Source organism: Myzus persicae, unplaced genomic scaffold, assembly GCF_001856785.1.
Source record: "Myzus persicae strain clone G006 unplaced genomic scaffold, MPER_G0061.0, whole genome shotgun sequence".
NCBI lineage: Eukaryota > Metazoa > Arthropoda > Insecta > Hemiptera > Aphididae > Myzus > Myzus persicae.
The window spans coordinates 18,336-41,483 of NW_019104090.1; the positions used below are offsets into that span (position 1 = coordinate 18,336).

General features: G+C 31.4%; 3 protein-coding genes across 5 annotated transcripts; 2 read left to right on the top strand and 1 right to left on the bottom strand.

The window, feature by feature from the left end:
* Positions 1-327: 327 nt before the first annotated feature.
* On the bottom strand, positions 328-16,375 carry LOC111038622 (kinesin-like protein KIF18A). 3 transcript variants are annotated; one of them, XM_022321787.1, is made up of 13 exons: positions 16,126-16,375; positions 15,647-15,796; positions 10,490-10,725; positions 8,162-8,319; positions 7,725-8,091; positions 5,058-5,257; positions 4,681-4,992; positions 4,420-4,614; positions 4,183-4,362; positions 3,898-4,074; positions 3,396-3,834; positions 2,826-2,901; positions 328-509 (listed from the first exon to the last, which is right to left on the bottom strand). In XM_022321787.1, exons 2-13 carry the CDS (start codon positions 15,781-15,783, stop codon positions 491-493), a joined length of 2,496 nt encoding a protein of 831 aa, XP_022177479.1. In that variant the 5' UTR covers positions 15,784-15,796; positions 16,126-16,375; the 3' UTR covers positions 328-490. The 3 variants fall into 3 exon arrangements, with proteins under 3 accessions (XP_022177479.1, XP_022177478.1, XP_022177480.1); XM_022321786.1 differs by having other exon boundaries at positions 16,060-16,374; XM_022321788.1 differs by lacking the exon at positions 2,826-2,901 and having other exon boundaries at positions 16,060-16,375.
* Positions 13,497-14,886, top strand: LOC111038623 (arginine-hydroxylase NDUFAF5, mitochondrial). Its single transcript, XM_022321790.1, has one exon. It carries the CDS (start codon positions 13,765-13,767, stop codon positions 14,800-14,802), a length of 1,038 nt encoding a protein of 345 aa, XP_022177482.1. The 5' UTR covers positions 13,497-13,764; the 3' UTR covers positions 14,803-14,886.
* A 163-nt stretch (positions 16,376-16,538) lies between the features above and the next one.
* Positions 16,539-20,150, top strand: LOC111038621 (telomerase reverse transcriptase-like). Its single transcript, XM_022321785.1, has one exon. The coding sequence runs from the start codon at positions 17,317-17,319 to the stop codon at positions 19,963-19,965; it is 2,649 nt and encodes an 882-aa protein (XP_022177477.1). The 5' UTR covers positions 16,539-17,316; the 3' UTR covers positions 19,966-20,150.
* Positions 20,151-23,148: the final 2,998 nt, after the last annotated feature.

The window sequence follows — 23,148 nt, forward strand, 5'->3', positions numbered from 1 at the left end:
TATAAGGATGTTAGAAACATTCCCTGAAAATCAGCACACTTGGCCACCATTTAGGATCAAGGAATTATAGTTATGGACATTTGTTATGGCATCAGTTCATGTAAACAAAATCATTTTAAGATTTAAATATCTACAAAATTTGAGTAATCTCAAACAAAATATAAATTGTATTCAGATGAAAAAAAAATTATACATAAAACTTAATTAACAAGTATATTAGTTTTATAATACAATTATGAATGGCAAATTATGATTTAAAATTTCATTTCTATAATTAATAATAATATAAAATAATACAATTTAGGGTTTTCATAATTATTATTATAGTTAAAAATATTTCTCACTAAATAAAAGTATAATTAAAATAAAACATATTACTAATATGATATTACACACATATAAAAAGTTTTTAATAATTAAAAAACACCTAACCTATTACAATTATGAAAGTAGGAGTATGCCCTTAAACACTTAATACTTCTTCAACTTATTACAGCCAATTTCGTTGCCTGAAATGAAAGTATAATAATTTTTTTTTTTAACTTGTAAAAGAAAAATAGAAGCCACTAAAATTATGTTTTAGATAAAATAATGATTAATCTATATACTATTTTTTTCATGACTATTAGCAGCAAGGTTAAATAAAACATTGTTCAGTGTAAATGTACAACTGTATGAGCAATTACAATATTTAATATTATTTATAGGCGTTGTCAAAACTGTACCACCACCACCAAAAAGTAAGCTTTAAGAAGAAATCTCTTGAAACTTAATGTTAATAGTAATAATAATAATAATAATAATAGCAATACAACAAGAAGAAGAAACAATATTAGAACTGCCCCAGCGCAGATATGAGTACCATTTAAAGTAGATCAATTATGTAATCATATAATGGAAAGAGTCAACAATTAATACCAACAAAAGATAACTGAACGGTACATTATTCTGTATTGAATTGTGTTAATATAATTTTACCTATGCACATCCTATTTTATAAAGACATTACAAAAGATAAGTTTGGTAGACGGGTAGAGTATCAAATTAACAAGTTTTATAACAAATTAATGTACTAGGATCAATGGTTGATACCATAAAATTAAGAAAATAATAATGAGGCACTGAGGAATAAAACTCCTTTGTCCCTATATAGTACAAAATTTAACAAATAGCCGTGACTTTTGTCACGAGTCTGTACAATTAGTGGCACAAATGACATCTCACCAACTGCCAAGGACCTAAGCATAAAATATGAGGCATTAAAAGGAAGTTAGATGATAAAAATAAATGAGAAATAGTAGAAGGCAAAACCAACCAATACTACTATGTTTAGAAATTTTTAATAAAACACAATATAAAATACATAAAATAACATAATCATGTGACATTTTTAAGGTAGGCAATTTTAAAGGCTACATTTAATTTAGGTGTTAAAAAAAAAGTTATTTGCATAATATTGTTAATGGATATAAAGGATGTTACGAGTACCAGTTAATTTGGCCTGCAATATACATTAAACTAACATCAGATACCATCATTATATAGGTGGTTAACTCAAACAATGAAAATTCAAAATGTCTTAATCGCTTGTTTTAATTAAGATTACATCATCTTTAACTTTAAATTAAATATGCAAATTTGTGTTAGTTATTGGATACTTTAGTAATAAAATTTTTAAAGATTAAAAAGCAGAAAAATATCATTATCAAGTCGAAACCAAAGAATACAGTATAAACAATAAGCATTTAATAACTATATTATAATTTGTCTAATGAAAGATCCAGAAGTTTTTATAGGTTAACGCTACACGGCTACACTCATTCAATATTCTGATAAATTCAACTATGTTATTGTGACTACAATTGGTTAACATTTAATGGTGTGTCATATTATTTAACTTCTGTTAAGACAAAAAAAAATTGGATGATCCCAAATGGTTCCATTTTAGCAAAATTTTACTGTACCAACAAACCAATCCCCTAAAATATACATAGCTAAGTACCATTTTATACTTTTTTCACAGGAATTAACATATTTTTAAAATATCAGTTACTTTATAATAATTTAGATTCGCAAGTAAATAATGACTTATTAGTCGTTAGAATAAAATCGGTCAACATTCTATGGATAAGTTACAAAAAACTGTCTTATTGTGGTAGATTCCAGCTTTAAGAATTCAAACAAATTTACAGAGAATTAGTTTGTTGGCAAGTTATACATTACTTAAATAGTTTGATTTGCTATAAGTAATATTTGGCAGATTTTCTTATATTATTTCCTTTAGTAGATTAAAAAATTGTCTCAAGATAATATACCGCAACGCTAATGGAATTCAGATACCGGAAATCATATGTAGCGGAAATAACTAATAAGGCACGACTAGATACTAACAATAATGGTAGGCTAATGCGGATTTGATAACTTCAACATTATAAATTATAACGTGTAAAATATTTTTAGTTGGTTTATCTCAAGGTCTTAGACTATATATTTGTATAAATCTAATTATAGTATAAGAGAAATGTGTTGAAAATTGTTTATATAAATCAATAACTAATGATAATTGAAAAATAGGAAATTAATCACTAATTGTTGAATGTTATCAAATATGGGTTTCAGCAACAAATTTTAAATTTCTTTAATCTTACCACAAGCCATTCAATAACATGTAGGCATTTATATATTATTAGCAAACTACTGTAAACAACATTAAATTTAATGAAGTAAAATATTTTAATGCAAAGGCTTGAAATAAATAAAAATATATATAGCTAAAATAAAGTAAATGAAAATAATAGTGTTAACACTACAATTTAATTAGGTACCTCATAGTCAATGTAGGTTTTTGGTTTTTAACATTAATTGTCTTACATGTGTCTTGTGAAGTTATCCTTGTGTTTACTGTAAAATCAAAAAATATACATTACAGTTGTTTATTGTGGGCGGCAAAAGTATATATATTATTATTGTATGTAAATTTATTTGGGAAATGTGTGGATACCCCATCCGAACTAAGGTTAAAGTTTCATAAATACAAGACATTCTACAGATTAACCAATATCACTGTTTAATCATTGTTAGTTCACAACCAAAAAAAATCCTTTGTAAATGTTCCTGATATAAATCACTCAGACAATGTTTTGTTAAAAATTTACATTTGACACTAACTATTTGATTTATAATAATAACATTTTATTTTATACATTATTTATAACAGGTTTGTTTAAATTTATTTTTATTCAGCTATCTTCAAATACACGCAATTATTACATCAAAATTGCTTACAACTCAAGACTTGTAAAATTTAATAAATTAATAATTAACATATAAAACCATAATAATTAACCAACATCCTTTTATATTTTTATACACTTCATACCATCAATACAACTTACCAGATTTTGCGGTTAAAATATTATTCGTATTATTTCGTGCTTTAGTAACAGCTTTGGTCAGAATTGGATCAGCCAGAGTTCTAGTTGCAGCCATAATAAGTGGCATGTTTTCTTGGTTAACTTTCCTATTAATAAGTCCAGGTTTGTGATTATTGAGTACTAGCCTTTTCCTTTGTATGGTAGGCTTAGTAATTGATTTAGTTAGGCACCGTGTATCAATTGGTGGTTTACTCCGATGAGGTGTAGTTGTGGTAGCCAGACGTTTAACAGAAGCTAAATCTAAATTTTGTTTCAATACAAAAGTATTATTTAAACTTTCTGCTTGAGTTGAAATTACTACAGTTTCATCGACATTTGAATCGGGTGACGTGTCCATTTTATTAATTTCAGGCTGTAATGTAATTTGTTCCAACTTGTCTTCAACAACTTGCAAAGGACTCTGAAACGTAATATTAAAATTAATTATGAAAGATTTAATTCCATAAATATTTTAATAATTTACCATGCACTCTTCTAATTTAATAGGTCTTGAACATTCCGGTTTTGTACAGGTTCTCAAATTTTCAATGCTAAGTTCATTTAAATTAAAATACGCATCCCTTTTGATTTTACATTGGTTTCCTGGTGAAAAATCCCAGCTAACTGCTTTCAAACCACCCAAAAATGATTTTGTTATATTCTAAAACAATCCCAAATTAGAGTATAAATTATCATTTAATTTTACATAAGTTATTTCTTTATAATAATAATTAAATAATTTCAAAGTTAAATCATAATGATTACTTACATTATGATTTTTTTTCATATCTTCTGTATTTTTTTTATGTGCATCTAATAATGTATAATATTGATTAGATTTTTCCGCAAGCATAGTTATTAGTTCATGACTTATATTGAGGTTACTGTCCAATATCATACCGATTTCATTTCTATGCTCGAGAAGAGTAGCCTGCTCTTCTATAATGACCTAAACATTTGTTTGAATATTGTTATTTGTTTTAATGAGAAACATATAAATACATACATCAGCATTAAAACGAACAATGTCAACATCTAAAAATTGTTTAACATTATTTTCTTCAAGTTTTTTTATAAATAAGTTTAGTTCTTTGTTAGATGCAATTGCTTCATCCCACAATATATTTAATTGAGCATTTAAACTGGCCATGCGCCCTTGAAATTGTTGAATAGCCAAGTTGATTCTATTCAATTCACTAGTCTACATAAATTAAATAATACACACTTTGATCAATTAGAAATAAAATAATGGATAATTACTACAAACCATTTCATCTACATTTGGAACGTTAAATGAAGAAAATCGTTCAATTAAATTTTTCTTTAAAAATATTCTTAATTCAGTTTTTTTTTGTGTCGATTCTAAACGAAGAATTTCACTATGTTTTTTTATTTTTCCAGTGAATAAAGATTCTAAAGTTGATTTAAGATCTTCTAAATTATCTGGCGGGATTGGAGCCTTAGACTTTAATACTTCTTCGTATTTTTTCTTCAGAAGCTGATTTTCATCTTCTAAGCCCGATATTAATTTTGTGTAATGCGACGGAGGATGGTTGATTGACATTACATTTTCTTTTAACTTAAATAATAAAATGTATATTTAAGCATATGGAATCATTAAAATACTAAAAAATTAATACTTACATTAGATTTGATTTTCATAGCACGAGATGCGTACTTCAAAGTGTTGTGGGTATCTTCATATGATGACAAAGCCGGTGACACACATGATATCATCAATGTCTTACAGTTCCCACCAAGAGAATCTTTTAATAATCTAGTTAGTTTTGAGTCTCTGTAAGGTATGTGCCTCAACCCATCTGACAAATTGTTGATACAATTTCCTATCATAAATAATTAATAATAATCTGAGTTATACATTTTACTATAAAGCTTTAATTTATAACAATGAATGTGATACCTAGAATACAAAAAAGTATCCTACAGTACACGTATATTTAAATTTTTTTTTATATACAGTCAAAACTCTTTATAACGAATCTGAAGGGACCAAGAGATTTCTTTCGTTATAGAGAGTTTTCGTAATAGAGAGGGTTTAAAAAAAACAAAATTTTAATTATTTATGTATAAAGGTATGTAAACCTATGTAATATTATATATCAAACACATCATTATTTTTACAAATAATGAAAGAATGTAATCGTTCTTGGAAATGTCGGCATTATAGCCGATTATTTTTATAGTTTATATATGTAATAGATACGATAACACGTAAATTGTATTATGAAACATAAAATATTGTTTCGTTATTGAGAGTGACTAATACGTTATAGAGAATAAAATATCTAATGAGTTATAAAGCAAAACAACCATTATTATGTAATGTTTACGTTATATAGAGTTTCGTTATAAAGAGTTTTCACTGTATATTAAACCAGTGATTCCCAACCTTGGCAAACCACAAATTTACTCTTTGTCGGGTACTTGACCCCACAATAATAATTTAAGAAATCAAGTATATATGCCATAAAATAGTATTATACGATTTTTATAATTTAATATTAATATAATGCAATCACAAATACCTAATTCTATTAAATATACGGTGTGGGATATTGGACTTTTATATTTCAAATTAACACTGAAGCATAGTCAAACCGATTAGATTAGCGCAATTTATCTAGATAAGGTAAGTTAGACAATTAATAAGGTTTTCAGTCGCCACCATGCCATAATTGTTTGGTGAACAACGTGGTTTTGTTTAAAGCAAAAGTTTTCATAACTGCTGATTGTGTGACTGCATTGCAGAGACCTTTTAGCACTCGATTCAGTTTAAATCCGAACAGCAGTCTCTGATTAAAAAATGATTTTGAATTGGGTACGCAATTTGATGACAACAGGATCTGTAATGTCTAAAAACCAGCTGGATGTCCTAAATCAGTAAGAATACCGAAAAACATTGCTGCGGCCAGAACATCAATAAAACATTCTCCATTACGCTCTACTCGGAAACATGCATCTGCTCTTGGAATATCGGATCGAATAGTAAGACAAATTTTGCACTAGGAACTTAAATTATACCCATATAAGATTATAGTAGCTCAAAATTGAGCCAAGTAAAAACTGGAAAAACTTCCTCTAATGTGATTCTAACAATTGTCCCTCTTCAACGGTATTATGTGGATTAGTGATGAAGCACATTTCGACATTTCTGGCACGGCAAACGAGCAAAATTGTTGTTACTTAGCAGCTAAAAACCCCCGAATAGTACACCAACGATACCTTCAGTCCTAAAGTGGACTCCATGGTGGACTGTTACTGTGAATTAAAACTGCTACTGCCAAATGTTAGGGAACTTTTATGCCTAAAAAATGAAGAATACCAAAATTCTGATGTTTTCTCGTATGGAGCCACAGCCCATATTGTCTGTCATTCTCACGCCATTTTGCAAGAAATGTTTCAATCTCCTAATCGCTTTAAGTGAAGATGTTACAAAGCCTCTTGCACTCCCAATTTGAGCCCCTGTGACTTATTTTATGAGGTTACCTCAAAGCTAAAGTTTTTAAATATTGTTTTCCAACCCTTGAAGAACTTAAGGAGGCAATCCGTAAAAAAAAAATCGGCAGAATTTCACATAATATGCAGGCGAATGATAGAAAACTTGAGAAGGAATCCATATGTGTATTGCTTGTCATGGTCATCAATCATTTAGAAGATATAATTTTTAAAAAATAACTTTAAAAGAAACCTTGTATAATATTAAATAAAATAGTTTCTATCCTCAAATATATTATTTTTCTCATATCTTGTATCATTTTTTTTTAAATTCACCTCGCAAATGTGGGAATGCATTAAGCTGCCCCTTGTTTAAAGATTATTTTTAATTTAAAATATTTAGATATAGGTACATCAAAATTAAAAAATACACAAAAAAAATGATATAATAATATGATGATATCATTTTCCGCTGTCATAATACAATAGTTAATTAAAATATTATTATATCCATTAAGATCTTTGTCCTACAATTATACGTAGAAAAATCAAATAGACTAGAATTTTTTTCAATTTTTGGCTAAAATAATTTTCATTTATATTCTAGTATAATTCCTTATTAGCTTACAAACATTGAAAACTACTAGGTTGGGAAACATTGTTTATATTTACTATACCTTTAATAGTTCAAATACTTATGCCGGGCTGCATGAATTAATCTAATGGTTCAATAAAATTGAATGAATAAATCATGAGCCACTAAATCATGTTTAAGGGACATATTACTACAGATTTGTTAAATGTAAAGTGATTGCAACATGGCATTAAAATGATATTTAATAAAACATGACATACCAAGAGCGAGTAGGGACTTATTAATGTTAGATCCTTCTTTGAACCTCATTCCTTTATTAGAAGATGCTCTTTCTGAACCAGCAAGATCAACCATGGACAGCTTGGCCATTTTTACTTGATCTGTATGTTTAAATGTCATTTGTATGTACACTTGAAACAAGGCATGTGATCTAGATGACTCAGCATTAGCATCAGTAGGGTGCTGAGTACGATTGTCATTGCCTCTACGTAGCATTTCAATAAGTTCATCAACGTTATTCACCATTTTAATTGTAATACCAGCAACTGATGTTGTATTTCCACATTCACGTAAAAATAAAGGCTTTTTATCACTTACTAACAAGTCATACACCATTTCATTGTACACCTAAAATAAAAAAAATTCCTTTCTTATTTAAATTCATCAATATTTTTAGTATAATATTTTAAAACATTACTTCAAGATAGGAAACATAAATTTCAAATTTTTTTGAATTTTGTTGTTCATTTACTTTTTCATACAAGTCTTTCATAGTTAAATATGTAATACCATAGTTGACTTCATTGCCCAGCATGGTAAATGTTTTTCCAGCCCCTGTTGCTCCATACACAAATACTACAATACAAGAATAATTAAATTGTCAATAAAAAGTAAAATATTTAATCATTCATACAGTAAGTGATTTACCAAAAAATAATAACCAGCCAATTGAAAAAAGTATAATGATATTTATTTTTAAATAAATATGAATAACAATAATATTATATATATAATAATTATGTTTGAGAGATTGTTATTAAACATTGCAAGATCCATGGTGTTCCTAATCTTGGTCTATACCCCGGCCCTTGAGTGAAGGAACTTGTTTCACTATACACCCTACAACGATGAACATCTTGGGACACTTATTTCCTCACTCAAACATTCCAGGCAGCAGCATTGTATAGCATTACAACAAACAACTATGTTTGAATGGGGAAATAATGGCCCAAGAAGTTCAACGATGGTTACATCGCATAACGAATTCCTTCTCTCGTGTACCAGGGTATAGAATAGAGATGGCAAATCCATAACACACAAAATATTTTAATATTTATTACATTTTATTTTATTTATACATGAAGGGTATAACAGAAAAACCTGACAAATGAAAATGAAAAATTGATTTAAGTATTTAAGAAAATTATATGGATAATAAATGATTTAAGATTTACTTATGTCTGAAAATTCCCAGAAACAATATTTTGAAAAAAATGATTAAGATTCAAATGAATTTACTCAATAAAAAAAATATTGATATTTTTAAAAAATCTACTAGACTGAAATAAATGTTTTTAACATTACATTTCTTTATATTAGATTTACAAGTTGGCTATTTTGAATTTTTTCAATAAAAATCTAATTTAATTAATACATTTTTATATACAGTGTTAAAAAAATATAGCATACTAATTATAGAGCAAACGTTTAAAACTATATTAACTATATAAAAAAGTCATATCACGCAGCTCAATATTGCTATTCTTGTTCTATGAATTATAAATGTTTTTGTTAACAAGTAACAGCGACAGCAAGAACTTTACAAAAATCGGTCAGAAATAAAAAAAACCTGTATACAGCCAAAAAACATTTTTATGTTAGGTTTTTTAAATATTGATGAGAACAAATGTTATTTAATCTGTCTGGTCTTATTGTTACACATTCTACACTTAATATTTTTCATAATTATCAGGTAATTTTAACCCAACCATTTAAGACATTTAAACATTTGAAACGCCATCCCTAGTCTAAAAGCAAGATAGATTAATATTAATTTATAGAACAACAAGTTCATAACTTTCTTGAATAGATCATTCTTTGACACCATAGAGTAATTTACTACAAATTTTTTGTTGAAAAAATGTCTATAATTTGTAACCATTATTTTAACAGTATATTGAATAGGGTTTGGGGGTAAAAATCCTCAAAAACCCAAAAATCAGGTGGGTTTTATTTTTAAAGTAATAGTGAATGGTTTTATTAGATTTTTTCCATATATTAGCTACATTATTTTTTTACCCTACTACATATTCCTCCTAGCTCAGGTCCATTAGAGAGCATTTTCCCTACGTTTGATCTAATTTTTAACAAACACAGAAATCGGGTTGATCATGAAAAGGCAACCGAATTAGTCGAAATTCACCAATTTTAAAAAGAAAACCTCAGGACAAACTAAAGGAGGACTTTTTTCAGCTAATCTATCGACTATAACCAACTATATGTTTGTTGTTAATTTTTGTTTGGATTATTTTTATTACCACTGTCTACTACCACAAGCTATACAAAAAATGTTTTATTTTTATGAACTAAACAGTCATAAAACATTACAAAAGTAACTAGGTTTTCTTTAAATTGTATTGTTTTATTATATTTTTATTTTGTAAAAGTAATCACAGGAAAGTTATACTTTCAGAAAAATAATAAAATTGTTAAAATTTCTTTTCACTATTAGTGTGGTTTTTTTTATTTTATACTTTTAGGTATATGTAAATAAAAAATGTATAATCCAATTTTGTTCTAATCAAAGTTTAATTAGAAAAACAAATAATAAAAGGTAAACTGAAAAATAATGCAAGTTAAAAATTAGAGTGAATTTAACCCAGAAAAACATCCCAGGTATTTTTTAGGCTGCACTTTTTCATGTCAACAATGTTACTAAATAACCTGTTACATGAAAACCAATAGTTATTGATATCAATACCACAAAATGTAATTAAAATATAGTATATATTAAATTGATACATACCAGAACAATTATATCCACATAGAAGTTTGTCAAGTAAATCTTTAGTGCTTTCATTATAAATGTCTTCATTAGAACTTTGAGGTCCAAAAACACGATGAAAATCGTATTTTATAGATTTATGTTGTCGTTTTGAAATATCTCGGGGATTTTGCTTAACACCATGGAAAAAAAATGGTGTCTCATCTTGTTTTGGATCAAATATCAAAGCATTATCATTTCTAATTCTTATTGTTTTACTGAAAATCAGGAAACAAGGTTATTTAAATACAATAAATAAGAATGTCTTAACTTAAATATAACGTCATGTTTATTAATAAAAATGCATTAATATAAACTTAAGCATTGATCATGTCATCAGTTAACATTTTATTTAATACAAGAAGATATACTACCTAGATGAATATTTTTTCTTGTTCAGGAATTTTATATTAAATGTACTAAATGTATTAAATTATAAAATACTAAATGTATTAATAGGTGAAACCAAACTTTTTATGATAAAGATTATTTTTAAAACTATAATTTATAGTTCTTACTAAATGTAATTACCAAGATCATAAGTATTATCATGAAGGTGCAAAAGACCATGGACAGTTTCAGTCTGAAATGTTTTAGGCTATGCAATAGTATAATTTTGGGGCACTATTGCCATCAATTTTTCAATAGGCATTGGTAGATCAGTCAGATGGTTAATTAATTATAATATAAATGTCTACTCTTTATTTTTAATTATTTGAAGTAAATACCAAGGGTACCCACATAAAAATTGAATTTCAAAAGAAGAGCAATAGTGGCATGAAAATATTTAACAAAAATCTACAAATAAAATTTTTTTTTATTTTGCCATAACCAGGGATTGGGAGTTTATGCATTTGCATATCAATCTTGCTAAGTCATTTAATACTAGGTGACATAGGAATCCATTTCAAGGTACCATAGTTGAATATGTGAAGTTTTATTTTGCATATTTAGAGGTTTGTTTGACTATTTGACATATTTATGGGTTTTTCTATTTTATTTTGCATATTTAGCATATTTTTACCAACATTTGATGAGAATGCAATAATTCATATTTTTGCACAGTATAAAATACATAGGAACTGTCACAACGTAAAATTATTAAAAATAAAATGTTTATAGCTTGTAACTCGCGTTAAGCAAATTAGTGGAAAACATGTTATATAAAATATTCTTATCTTCTTGATACTTTTACAGTGGTTTATTATTGACTATTTCATTCGTTATTGAGACGTGTGTGCATGGACGTTTGTTCAGTTTAACAATTTCTGAACTTTTAAACCATACTTTGCAAGTTTTTAGTGCATAAGTGAATACTTATTTAGTCATTTTTTAGGGCATGAACTCAGGAGCCCTGGTCATAACAGTCAAGATAATATTATAAATTTACAATTTTTAAACAAAGATTATTAACAGGGTATAAAATAATCTAAAAATTAGTGGTCGTATACAAGGAGGATATTTGAGAGAGAACAAAAAAAAAATGTATATTAAAACTTAATTTTGAAACATTTAAGGTCCACACTCATTAAAGCGGTGGAGGTAAAATTCTTTTGTCTTGGCAGTGCAGGTAAATTGTGACCGGACTCATTTTACCGCTACCGCTACAGTGTACCTTTAAAATAATACATAAATAATCACTCCGTATAATATTATATGTTTTAAGAGAAAAACACGTAGATAAAAAAATAAAATCTTCTATTCACAAATATTATGCACCTAATATACGTTAGTTTGGTTCTTAAAACCTGGGAATAAAATAATAACGTTAACTATTAACATCGTACCTCAAAGAGGTCATCAACATTTGTTTTTATCCATATTTGTCAATTGTGTAGTCTGTGTTCCAATAGTCGCCTATGTTTCCTTATCGCCTATGTAACCTTCATCAGGTCTCCAACAAAACTCACCTACATGGCAAATGATATTGGATTCCTACTAGTTGACTTTGGGTCCTTATTCATACCTTATCTATGCATGCGTTCACACATTAATAGCATTAGAAGCAAAGCTTATAAATTACTGAGATTTATTGGAAGAATGATTTGCCAGTCCCCTTAAATCCCTATGGATACTTTGCTTTTAATTTTTTGACTTTCTATAAGGCATTTTTTTTTTTTCGAGAAAGCCATAAAGATAGACTAACTCATGAGGAATACTGTATTAATTTTCAAATCTTAAAAAAAATAACTTTTTTGAATTTCTAAATCTATATAATTTGATAATTTCTGGTGCTTTTGGAAACTACTGGGAATTTTAAATTTTAACCTCCCGGCTGAATGCAACAAAGATTCATATTCCCATCAGAAAAGATACTGAAGTTGAAAATCTAAGCATAATTTTAACCATTTGTCATGGACACAAACACAAAAAAAAGCACACAATGTAAAATCGATAACTTCATATGTCTGATCAAACTCTAAAAACAAAACAACTTTAGACCATATCCTATTATACTATTCAACTATTGTATATGACCTAAGAAAAAACCTAAGATTCTCAAACTGATAACTTTAATGTATGTAGTTCCGCAGTGGTCGAAGTGGGTGGGGGGATACGGAGGGATGACATCCCTTTACTTTTTTGTATTTACATTTTTCATCCCTCTACTTATTTTTTCATTCCTCCTAATACTTGTGTTTTGAAATGAAATAATTATTATGATTTTTATATTTATACCTAAGTATAAGAAAACTTTTTATTTTTCGTATAGGCCTAAATCTGAATTGTAAGGCATCCCTCCACTTACGTTGAGCCATTTCGACCACTGTAGTTCCGCCTTAAACAGTTGCTTATATCATAGAACAATATGCTTATAATTTCCTATTAGTAAGATGGAGACAAGACAGACAACACATGCGGCTATGCGGGTGTAGCGTCCACTTAACTACATATTTTGCTACATAAACTGAAATTATTTAACTTGGTAACACTGTGAATTATCAAACTAGTAGAATTTGAATTAAATTTTTTTTATCAGTTTTTACCACGATTTAAGGATAACTTAATGTAATAATAATATGTTACGACTAATAAACACCAATTATCTATCAGCTATCTTTTTAATTCGTATTTCGTAGTTAGAAGTTATTTTAAGACAAATTAACTAAATGCTTTAAGTTTTCAAAGAAATAAATATGCAATCTTTAATTTTCTGTTAATATTTCGTCTTATTGTTGGAATTCAAAGGTACCTAGTTTTAAAATAAAACTAACTTGTCAAACAAAAATATTTAATTTTACTGTATGATTTAACAAATGTCGTGTAAGATGAACATCTTAAGAAAATTAATTACAATTGAAAAACCAAAATTATTTATAAGAAAATTAGCAACATTCAAAAATGCAAATGAACCTACACAAATGACTGTATTTGACAGAAAAGCTAAAGTTGTTCAAAAACAACGAGCAGCTATAGCAGAAGATAGTTCAGTTTATGAATACATTAAAGAAGAAGTTGGATATCGTTTATCAGATCGCCTTTTCGATATAAAACGACAATTTAATTTAGTGGTTGATCTAGGTTGTGGATATGGACATGTATCAAAACACATTTCCATAGACAATGTAAAAGAGTTAATTATGTGTGATATATGCCAAGAAATTTTGAATAAAGCAAAAAATCCTGAGCCTGAAGTAAAGGTTAGTAAAATAGTAGTAGACGAAGAGAAATTACCTTTTGAAAATGATAGTATTGATTTAATAATTAGTTGTTTAAATCTTCATTGGGTAAATAATTTACCTTCAACTTTCCTACAAATTAAAAATTCTTTGAAAAGTGATGGAGTCTTTTTAGGAGCAATGTTAGCAGGTGACACTTTATTTGAATTACGATCATCATTACAATTGGCAGGCATTGAACGTGATGGAGGTATAGCACCTAGAATATCACCATTCGTTAGACTTAGGGATGTGGGAGCACTAATGCAAAGTGCTGGATTTTCAATGCTAACATTGGACACAGATGAACTAATTATTCGTTACCCATCAATGTTTGAACTAATGTGGGACCTAAAAGGCATGGGAGAAAATAATGCTGTTCTACAGCGACCTTTACGATTGAACAAGAATACTATGTTTTCGGCAGCTTCTATATATGATAAACTTTATGGTAATAAAGATGAAGACAGTGAACTTAAAGGTATCCCAGCCACATTTCAAGTCTTGTACATGATAGGATGGAAACCAGATCCATCACAACCAAAACCATTATCTCGAGGCTCAGGACAAATATCCATTAAAGATATAGGAGAGCTTGATAAGATTGTCAAAAACATGGGAAAGATTGAAACATAATTTTCTTACTTAAAATATTTGTTATTTGTACTTGATTATAATTAAATGTCTTGAATATGAATATTAATTGTATACCTAATGATATTAGTTAAGTTAAATTGTTAAACAATACCTGATCAATAATATAGTTAGTTGCATATTATGTACAGTATTAATGTGTGAATATTTCAAATAAAAATGTTAAAATAAAAAATATAACAAGGTGTACCTACTTATGAATAAACATATCATAATAGATTATAAATAGGTCAAAATAATCCTTCAGTTAGTTAAAGTAGCTAACTCAGTAAATGGAAAAGTCCTATAAAAGTAATTTGGTAGTAATACCAACAGGCTAAAACTACCTATGAAACATAAAACAACCCAATATGTTGTTTGGCTGTTGTCGTACTTCAAAAATCATTGTTAAGTAACATTTATTGGCTACTGCCTTGTTAATATATTTTATTTGGTCAATGGACAGTAAACATATAAAATTAATAACAAATTAAAAGTAATTAATTGTCTAACATGATTATACAATAAATATGCATAAACCTACATTCAACATGAACTCATAAATAAAATGTCAGTGATACAGAATGATGTTTATATTATGCATAGACACTTAGCCATTAATAATAATATGCATACATTTTATATTGTTTAACAGTAGATAATATACATATTATATTATATTACACCTTATATTTTTTCTCATATTGTACATCATGCTGAGTAATATATTTTCTTTGGAAAGTTTTAATTTAATTTTTAAAAAACTGATAGGTAGGTGGTGTATTAAAATTAAATGCCAATAATTAGTTATAAATAAGCTATTATTGGTTAAATAGTATAGTCTTACGGTTTAAGTAAATCCTCTTCTTCCGGTAAGGGTTTTATGCGTACAAATACTCGCATCTGTTCTTCCTTAGTAACATTTCGTCCCCGTCCAGGAACAAGTTTTTTCAAATTTTCTAAGCTTCTACGGTTAAGAACCATTTTTAGATTTGTGCTAAAACCATGCAAATACAAATTAATAATTTAATAAATTAGCTATTAAGAATTTAGTTATGAAATAAATTAATTTCTAAACTCATCTCTTTCAATTTTAAAAAAATTGTAATAATTCCATAAGAACAATTGCACCAATTAATTTTAACTAAATTTTCCAATCAAAATTTAGCAGCATGTTGTTTGAAAAAATTGCAATTAGTAAAACTGGAATTACCAACTATAACTCTCAAAAATAGGAAAAAAAATCTTTGAGTAACTCACCCTTAATATCGTATCAGCTGTAGAGAAACCATACCGATGTTATAATATTTGTGTTCAAATCCTTACCTATCTACGATTTAACGATTAAGTGTGTCAAATTATGTTAACGCCGTTCTGTTTGTTTTCATACCCATTCGGAGTCACTACGAAAATAATTGAAACCGGACACGAGTTTAATAGATCAATAATGACATTAATGACTGCATTTCGAACGATTTATCATTATCACAACCAATGGTAATATTAATTAAAATGTACTAATCGCGCTACGAAGTACGAATAATATTTAAAGGTACACCACACTACTATAACTAAATATTATTATGATTTACCATACGGCGTTATAGACTTCAAAAAATACGTTATGTTTGTGAATCGGTGATTTGAAAAAAAAAAAAACAATAACCGATAAACCTTATGATAACTGCAGCGGTCCAACCACAGTCCAGTTTACTCATCGACAGTGCCACCAACAATAACTGTCCAATAATATTTTTAAAAATATATTAATACTAGAAAAAATAAATAGTACTTTTTCCATTTTTTTACAAGTTAGAACGTTGAAATCCTTGATTCTCACATAAACCTTATAGCTATTAGGCTTATACAATTATACGTTATTCTATGATAAAAGATTTAATATTCCCCGATTCGTCCCCATTAATTTTTGTAACATATTATCGGATCTTGTTCTGTGCTATAGCCGTGGTCATAGATAAATAAATAAAATATACAATATTATCTATGGCCGTGATCCGCTTTAGACTGCTTAACTCTTAGAAGTTATCGTTTATGATCTAAGCTCTATAGTCTTAGTCTATGACCTATGAGCTGATTTTACAAATTATGATTCTGAATTTCTGAATAATGAATTTTGAATAAAGTTGATATCCAAACACTATTGTCAAATCCACGGATACCAACAACAGTGGTCAAAACTCATAACTCCTGAGATAACAGGTTTCGTGTCACATACTGACGTGCAACTACAACTGTTGATCCCACAGCTTTAGATACTATCTAAATCCGTGGCTGATACTCTGATACGTACTGATACTAACGAGTAACGAGTAACGATAGTTTGAAATTTTGAATCGATTTTATATTTTTGTCGGTAAATAGGTACGAAATGCGCATACCATTATGTTAAAACTAAAATCGTTAATATTTAATATTTGATCGTCTCGAGGTGGTAAAGAGTTTCAAAATTACGAGTGGCGCAAATCTGACTTTGATGAATGACAACTGCTGGCCACGATGCCAGTCGCGAAGTTCGTTACGAACAGCTTGCCGGAGTTTCTGTTGCTTGCAGCGCAACCGCCGGAAACCTTGTTCTCCATGGACGCTGCAGTGCTGCGAGACCTCCATTCGGTGATCGTCTGTTACGACGTACAAGCTTTCTATCGGAACCGTGTTGTTGCAGACGGGCCCGCTGTTGGCCTGGATGAGTTTGTGCTATACTGTGATAGTAAGATCCAGCCACAGCTTGTCGACGGTGAAGGAGACGACAGCCCTAGGGACGGTTATCGGTGTCTGATGACTGTCAGCGATCTGATCAGGATGGATCCTTGGGCCCAGCTCTACGGTATCATTGGGCCACGCGTCATGCGTCGCCTGCTATTCGACTGTCTGCTGTTTGTGCCGCTGGGCAGACACGTATACTACTGCGTGCTATCGCCGTCACAGTCAACGAGCCGGTACGAAGTGATGCAGGCGTTCCGGGTGCGGGCTGGTTCACGGTGGAAGGCCGAGCGGCCTTCGAAGTCGAAACCACTGCCGCAGAAATACTTTAACATCGCGGGCCTACTGCGGGATGTGCAACCAATCGGGCGGCAAGATTCGGACGACATGTTGGACGGTATACTAAATACCGACGTTGTCAGCTCGGTGGCCGCCCGTTCGTCAAGCGCCAAGGTGGACTTTGGTAACGCGACATGTCTTGATCTGCTGGGCCGCAAACTCAAAGTGATTGCGGACAAGGACACTTCGCCTGCGTACTGGAACATTTACCGAGACGTGGTGGGCGATTGGACGTCGGCCGAGGTCCCATTGAGCAGGGTCAAGTCGTTCGCCAGGGCGGTAGTGCAAAAGATCGTGCCACGCGAGCTGTTTGGGACTGTTGGCAACCGCGACCAATTCTGTGACAACTTGTGCCGGGTGTTGAACGGTGGAAAGTTCCACGACTACACGGTGCAGCACGTCGTGCACAAGATCAAGGTGAAGAAGATCAAGTGGCTGGAGAGCGTGGCCGCGAACCGACAGGCCGAGATCGCGGCCAAGACGCTGGTGTGGCTAACCAACGTGTTTGTGTTTGGCCGAATTATCCACTGCTTTCGGGTCGTGACGACCACCACGCCCAACAACGGCGTCGCGTACGTGGTCAAAGCCAAGTGGGCGGAAATGTGCCACAAAAAGATATCACCGCTGATGGCCGCCGACAGCGAATTTTTCCGACAAATTCAGCCCGACGAGCCGAAAGCGTCGTCGTCGTACAGAAACTGGAAAGTGTGCCCTTACGCGAAACCCAACGGAGTGCGACTGATATTCAAGTTGCGGCAGAAAGAGGGCGGCAACGAGAAGCGGCTGACCGACGACTGTCTGACATTCCTGCGGTGCTTGTCGCGCACCCGACCCTCTGAATACCGGTCCGTGACGAGGTCGCAGTTCTTCCGCAGATGGAAAGCGCTCCAAGAGTCCCAGCGCCTGTCCGCCGTCGCCACGCTATTCTATGTACGCACCGATTTCCGGGATGCATTCACAAGCTTCGTGCACGACAAACTGCGGACGGTCATCCGGGACAGGATCAAGGAACGTTTCGGCAAGAAGCAGCGAATGGTGTCTGTGCACACAGTGGACGTCGTGAAAATCGGCGGTGGCTCCGTGTACTACAAGAAGTGTCGCTATGTGGGCGGGCTACCTACTCCCGAATTCCAGGGTGGGTCGCTGGTGTTCCACAACAAGACGGACGTGGTGCCGCTGTACCGGATCTGGGACGCGGTGCGCCGGTGCATCGGGTGTAACGCCGTGGAGCGGGGTGGCTTCCGATGGAGCATGACCAGAGGTGTGGTGCAGGGTGACCGGCTGTCCGTGGCCTTGTGTGACCTGCTTCTCTCCGACGTCCATGCCACTCAACTGACGGATCTGGTGGATGGTCGGTCGGGCTGTCAGCTGTACCGGTTTGTCGACGACTACCTGTTCGTGTCACCCGACCGCAACGCCGCCCTCCGGTATCTGGCTGTGATGCGCACCGGTTTCCACGAGTACGGACTCCGGCTGAATCGGTCCAAGACTGAGACGAACGTGGACGACGGAGGCGTCGGCGGTGAGACAGTCAAGTTTTTGGGGTTCCGGTTGAACGTGACCACTGGCGAGGTGACCAAGGACTTGTCGGCGTACCGAAATCGACGGCCGCTGCACTTCTTCGACTATGGACTGGGCCGCGGCCAACCGGGACGGTCCCTGTATGCCAAGGTCAGCCGGCCTAGCTGGCACCCCATGCCCACCGTGCTGGTCGACAAGTCTTTCAACTCGTCAGTCACGGTGGCCCGGAACGTGGCGTCCATGGTCGCATACAAGGCGTTCGCCGTCGTCACGGCCGTCAAGCAGTACTTCTTACACCTGAACCCTGTGTTCCTCGCCAACACTGTGCGCGCCATCGCCCGGATCGTATACTCCAACGCGCGCGCTGTCGTCCAGTACTCGGCCGTTACGCCCATGCAGTGTAAGTGGATCGTATACGAAGTGTATGCCACCATGTTCCGCAAACATTTCTCGCCTGATGACCCCCGCGTCGCATCAGTCGTGCAACGGATCCGGGTCATGCAGACCGCCGCCGGACGAAAGTGTTCCACTCGCATCCTGAGGGCTGGCCTGAGACGTTACGATTTTGCCAAAATGTTTGGTTGACGGAAAACTCCCCATCCCCCTCCCCCCCCCCCCACCACTACCGGTGGCGGTATAATATTTTTTTTGTTATTGTTATTGATTATTGTTGTATTTATAGTCATTGTTATAGCACTGTGTAATGTTCTCAGTATTACTGTATTTAGGTATTAATATAATTATTTAGGTTAAATCTAACCTATTTTAAAGTCTTGGTAACTGTTTATTCGTTTTTTTCTATGTCAATGATATAAGACTATACGTGTATAATATACTACATAATATGCTGTAATGAAACAACCATACTTGGAAAGTACGCCAATGTTGCGATGTAAATGAGGCTGTCTTGTAACTCGAGATTCAGATTTAAAAGTTAGTAGAATATAGTCCATAGAATATAGTCTATAGATAATATAAGAATCTATAGGCACTTCCTATATACCAAAATAGACAATAGTGGATCGCGCAGTCCGGAATGTGTATATGAGAGACAGACTGCTTTTATATAGTGTTCTCACTCCGGCAAGGTGTTTTATCATTAATTGTAGTTGTTATATAACTGATAATACCCATCGAAACCTCAAAATATCAAAAAGTTCATTCTGGCCAATGGCAACCTACCTATTCATTGTTATAAAAAAAGGTATATTTAGGTATGGATAGTGATCTGTTTGGTCATCATATAGTAAATATGTGTCACATACTCACATCATACGACATGTTAAACTATGACGGCGTATCTGAGTATCTGACACATAAATTGCCTATTCAAGGCAGTTTAAATCATGCAGATTACTCAGAATTGTCAATAACACATCCAGTGTCATAATGTATTGATATAAATACACTAAATACACCATTCATCAAGCCTGGGCAAGTTAATGATGATTTTTAACTGATTTAAGTTAAGTTGATAAAAAACATTTTAAAAAGTTTAAAGTTAATAGTTATACATTTTTTTTTAAACTCGGTTAAGTTAAAAGTTATTTGAAAACTTACAATTAATTTATTATTTTAAGTTAAGTTATTATTTATTTTTAAAATAATAATAATAATAATAATAATATATTATGAATATAAAAAAAGTTAACCAATTTTAATAATTAAATGTAAAATTTAAAAAAACAATGTAGATTTCGATAAAGATGTCTATAATCCTAATATAACTTTAGCAGTTTAGCTTAGATTTTATTTGTTTTGGAAATTATTACTGTCATTCGTGTCCATCTAACCTTGACGCAAACGAGGATATCCAAGAATAAACGAACAAATAAATAGGTAATCATTTTGGTGCAAATTACAAATTCTATTTTCGACTACCTGAGGGTGGTGCAAATTACTAACTCCCGTTAATTTTACCGAAGTCTCCCGATTGCGCCCCTCTCAGACACATTGGTTCGCAAAATAGCTTATACCTACTTGATAAAATTAAGCATTTTGTATTAGACATATTTGTATATGCAACTCAAATACAATCTCTCGTAGTCTCGTTTATGATTATTATCATAAATATATTAATAAATATAGGTACAAGCATTTCTTACAAGACTATAAATAGTATATATTTAGTCTTACATTTTATCTAATTTGTTTTATCTTTAATGGACTGGAAATGACCACGCCGAATATTGGTGATCTTGGGAATTGTGAATACGATAATTATATATTTATGTCAAAATACGTACCGGACGCAATCGGGATATTTATTTAGTTTTGATAACCACTGTATAGGTAGTTTTCTATCTAATGTGTATGGGCCGCAATTGGGATAGGTGAAAAGGTAAAAAGGTTACTTTGGGCCGCAATCGGGCGACACCCCATGGCGTGGCTTTTTTTCATCTGTCATCAGTCATCAGTCATCACGTTTTGCAATGGGACAGTAAAAGTGCATCGATTTTCTTCAACAGCATCTTTTCTCCTAGGTACGTGAATCTAGGTGGTACTTTAAGGGGTAACATATAAAAACCAAATAATTTTCAAAATTATCAGGAAAAACTAAAGGAAAATTAAGATTTTTAAACAAAATCAGTTTTTGAAAAAAACGATTTTGTTTCTTCGTGGAACACTAAAAAAACAATTATAGATCCATGAAATATTCACAAAATGTTTAAATACCTTTTAAACATTTAATGCAAAATCTCCTTAATGTTTTCCTACGTTTAACAAAAAAACAGAAATTTACCAGAAGTCAAATTAATTTTTTAAGGACCTTAATTGAAGTTAAGCATTAGATATTATATTCGTCTGTAAATTATCAAATTCTCATACAACAGTTTTCTTATTTCAAAAACTAATAAGTAATATTGAAATTTATATCAAATGTTTATTTTATCATCATTAGATTTTCAAAACATTGACTCGTTTTTAATTATTTACAGACATTTGAAATTTGAAAATTTTTTTTATAAACTTTAGTAACATATGTTCGTTGAGTCGAACGCCGAAACGCTTGATAATACTATAGGTTCCTCGTAAGTAGTTATAATATCAGTTGACAAATATTAAATATCCATAGGCACATTTTTTAAAAGTTATTTAATGTTCAATTTTTTTTATAAAATTTATCAAAATCTTGAATTTTAGAAAATTGTTAGAAAATTATATAATGTTCCATTTTTATAGCTGGGGATTGAAAATTTAAAATAAGGATTCTCATAAATAATTCATACTGTAACCGAAAAATCTAAAAATATATATAAACACAGTTATTTGTTGTAGGTATAAGCTACTTTAAGTTCAAATTTGGACGAAATTACATATAAAAACCAAAAATAACGGTTTGAATTATTTTATTGTGGTTTAAAAATATTATTCATCGGTATATGAAACTTAAGAGTATAAAATATTAAAATGATATATCATATATGTTTATAAACACAATGACATTTTCAAATGTAATTTTTTTGGCAAATATTAATTTAACCTACTGCAATATAACAGTGTAACGTGTAATAGTAAAATAAATAGCTTTAATAAAAAATCAAAATAATATCATCAAATATACTTAGTTATGTTATAGGCGGACAAGTCTTCACTTCTATGAGCGGAATACAGACGTACAGTTAGTGTACTTGGAATTCAACATTTAACATTTCCAGTAGTTTTTAAAAGCGTTGGGAAAAACAAAAAAAATTAAGAAAAAATATTAATATTTAAGCGAAATCGGTTTTTGACAAAAAACCACGAAAATTTACCCTAAATTAATTT

Bases quoted from the DNA above. Each gene is read 5' to 3' on its own strand.
- LOC111038623 (XM_022321790.1), top strand. From the start codon at position 13,765: ATGTCGTGTAAGATGAACATCTTAAGAAAATTAATTACAATTGAAAAA.
- LOC111038622 (XM_022321787.1), bottom strand. From the start codon at position 15,783: ATGGTTCTTAACCGTAGAAGCTTAGAAAATTTGAAAAAACTTGTTCCT. The intron at 10,726-15,646 runs GTAAGACTATAC...CCTGATTTTCAG, and splicing joins GAAGAGGATTTACTTAAACC to TAAAACAATAAGAATTAGAA. The intron at 8,320-10,489 runs GTATGTATCAAT...CTTGTATTGTAG, and splicing joins ATGTGGATATAATTGTTCTG to TATTTGTGTATGGAGCAACA.
- LOC111038621 (XM_022321785.1), top strand. From the start codon at position 17,317: ATGCCAGTCGCGAAGTTCGTTACGAACAGCTTGCCGGAGTTTCTGTTG.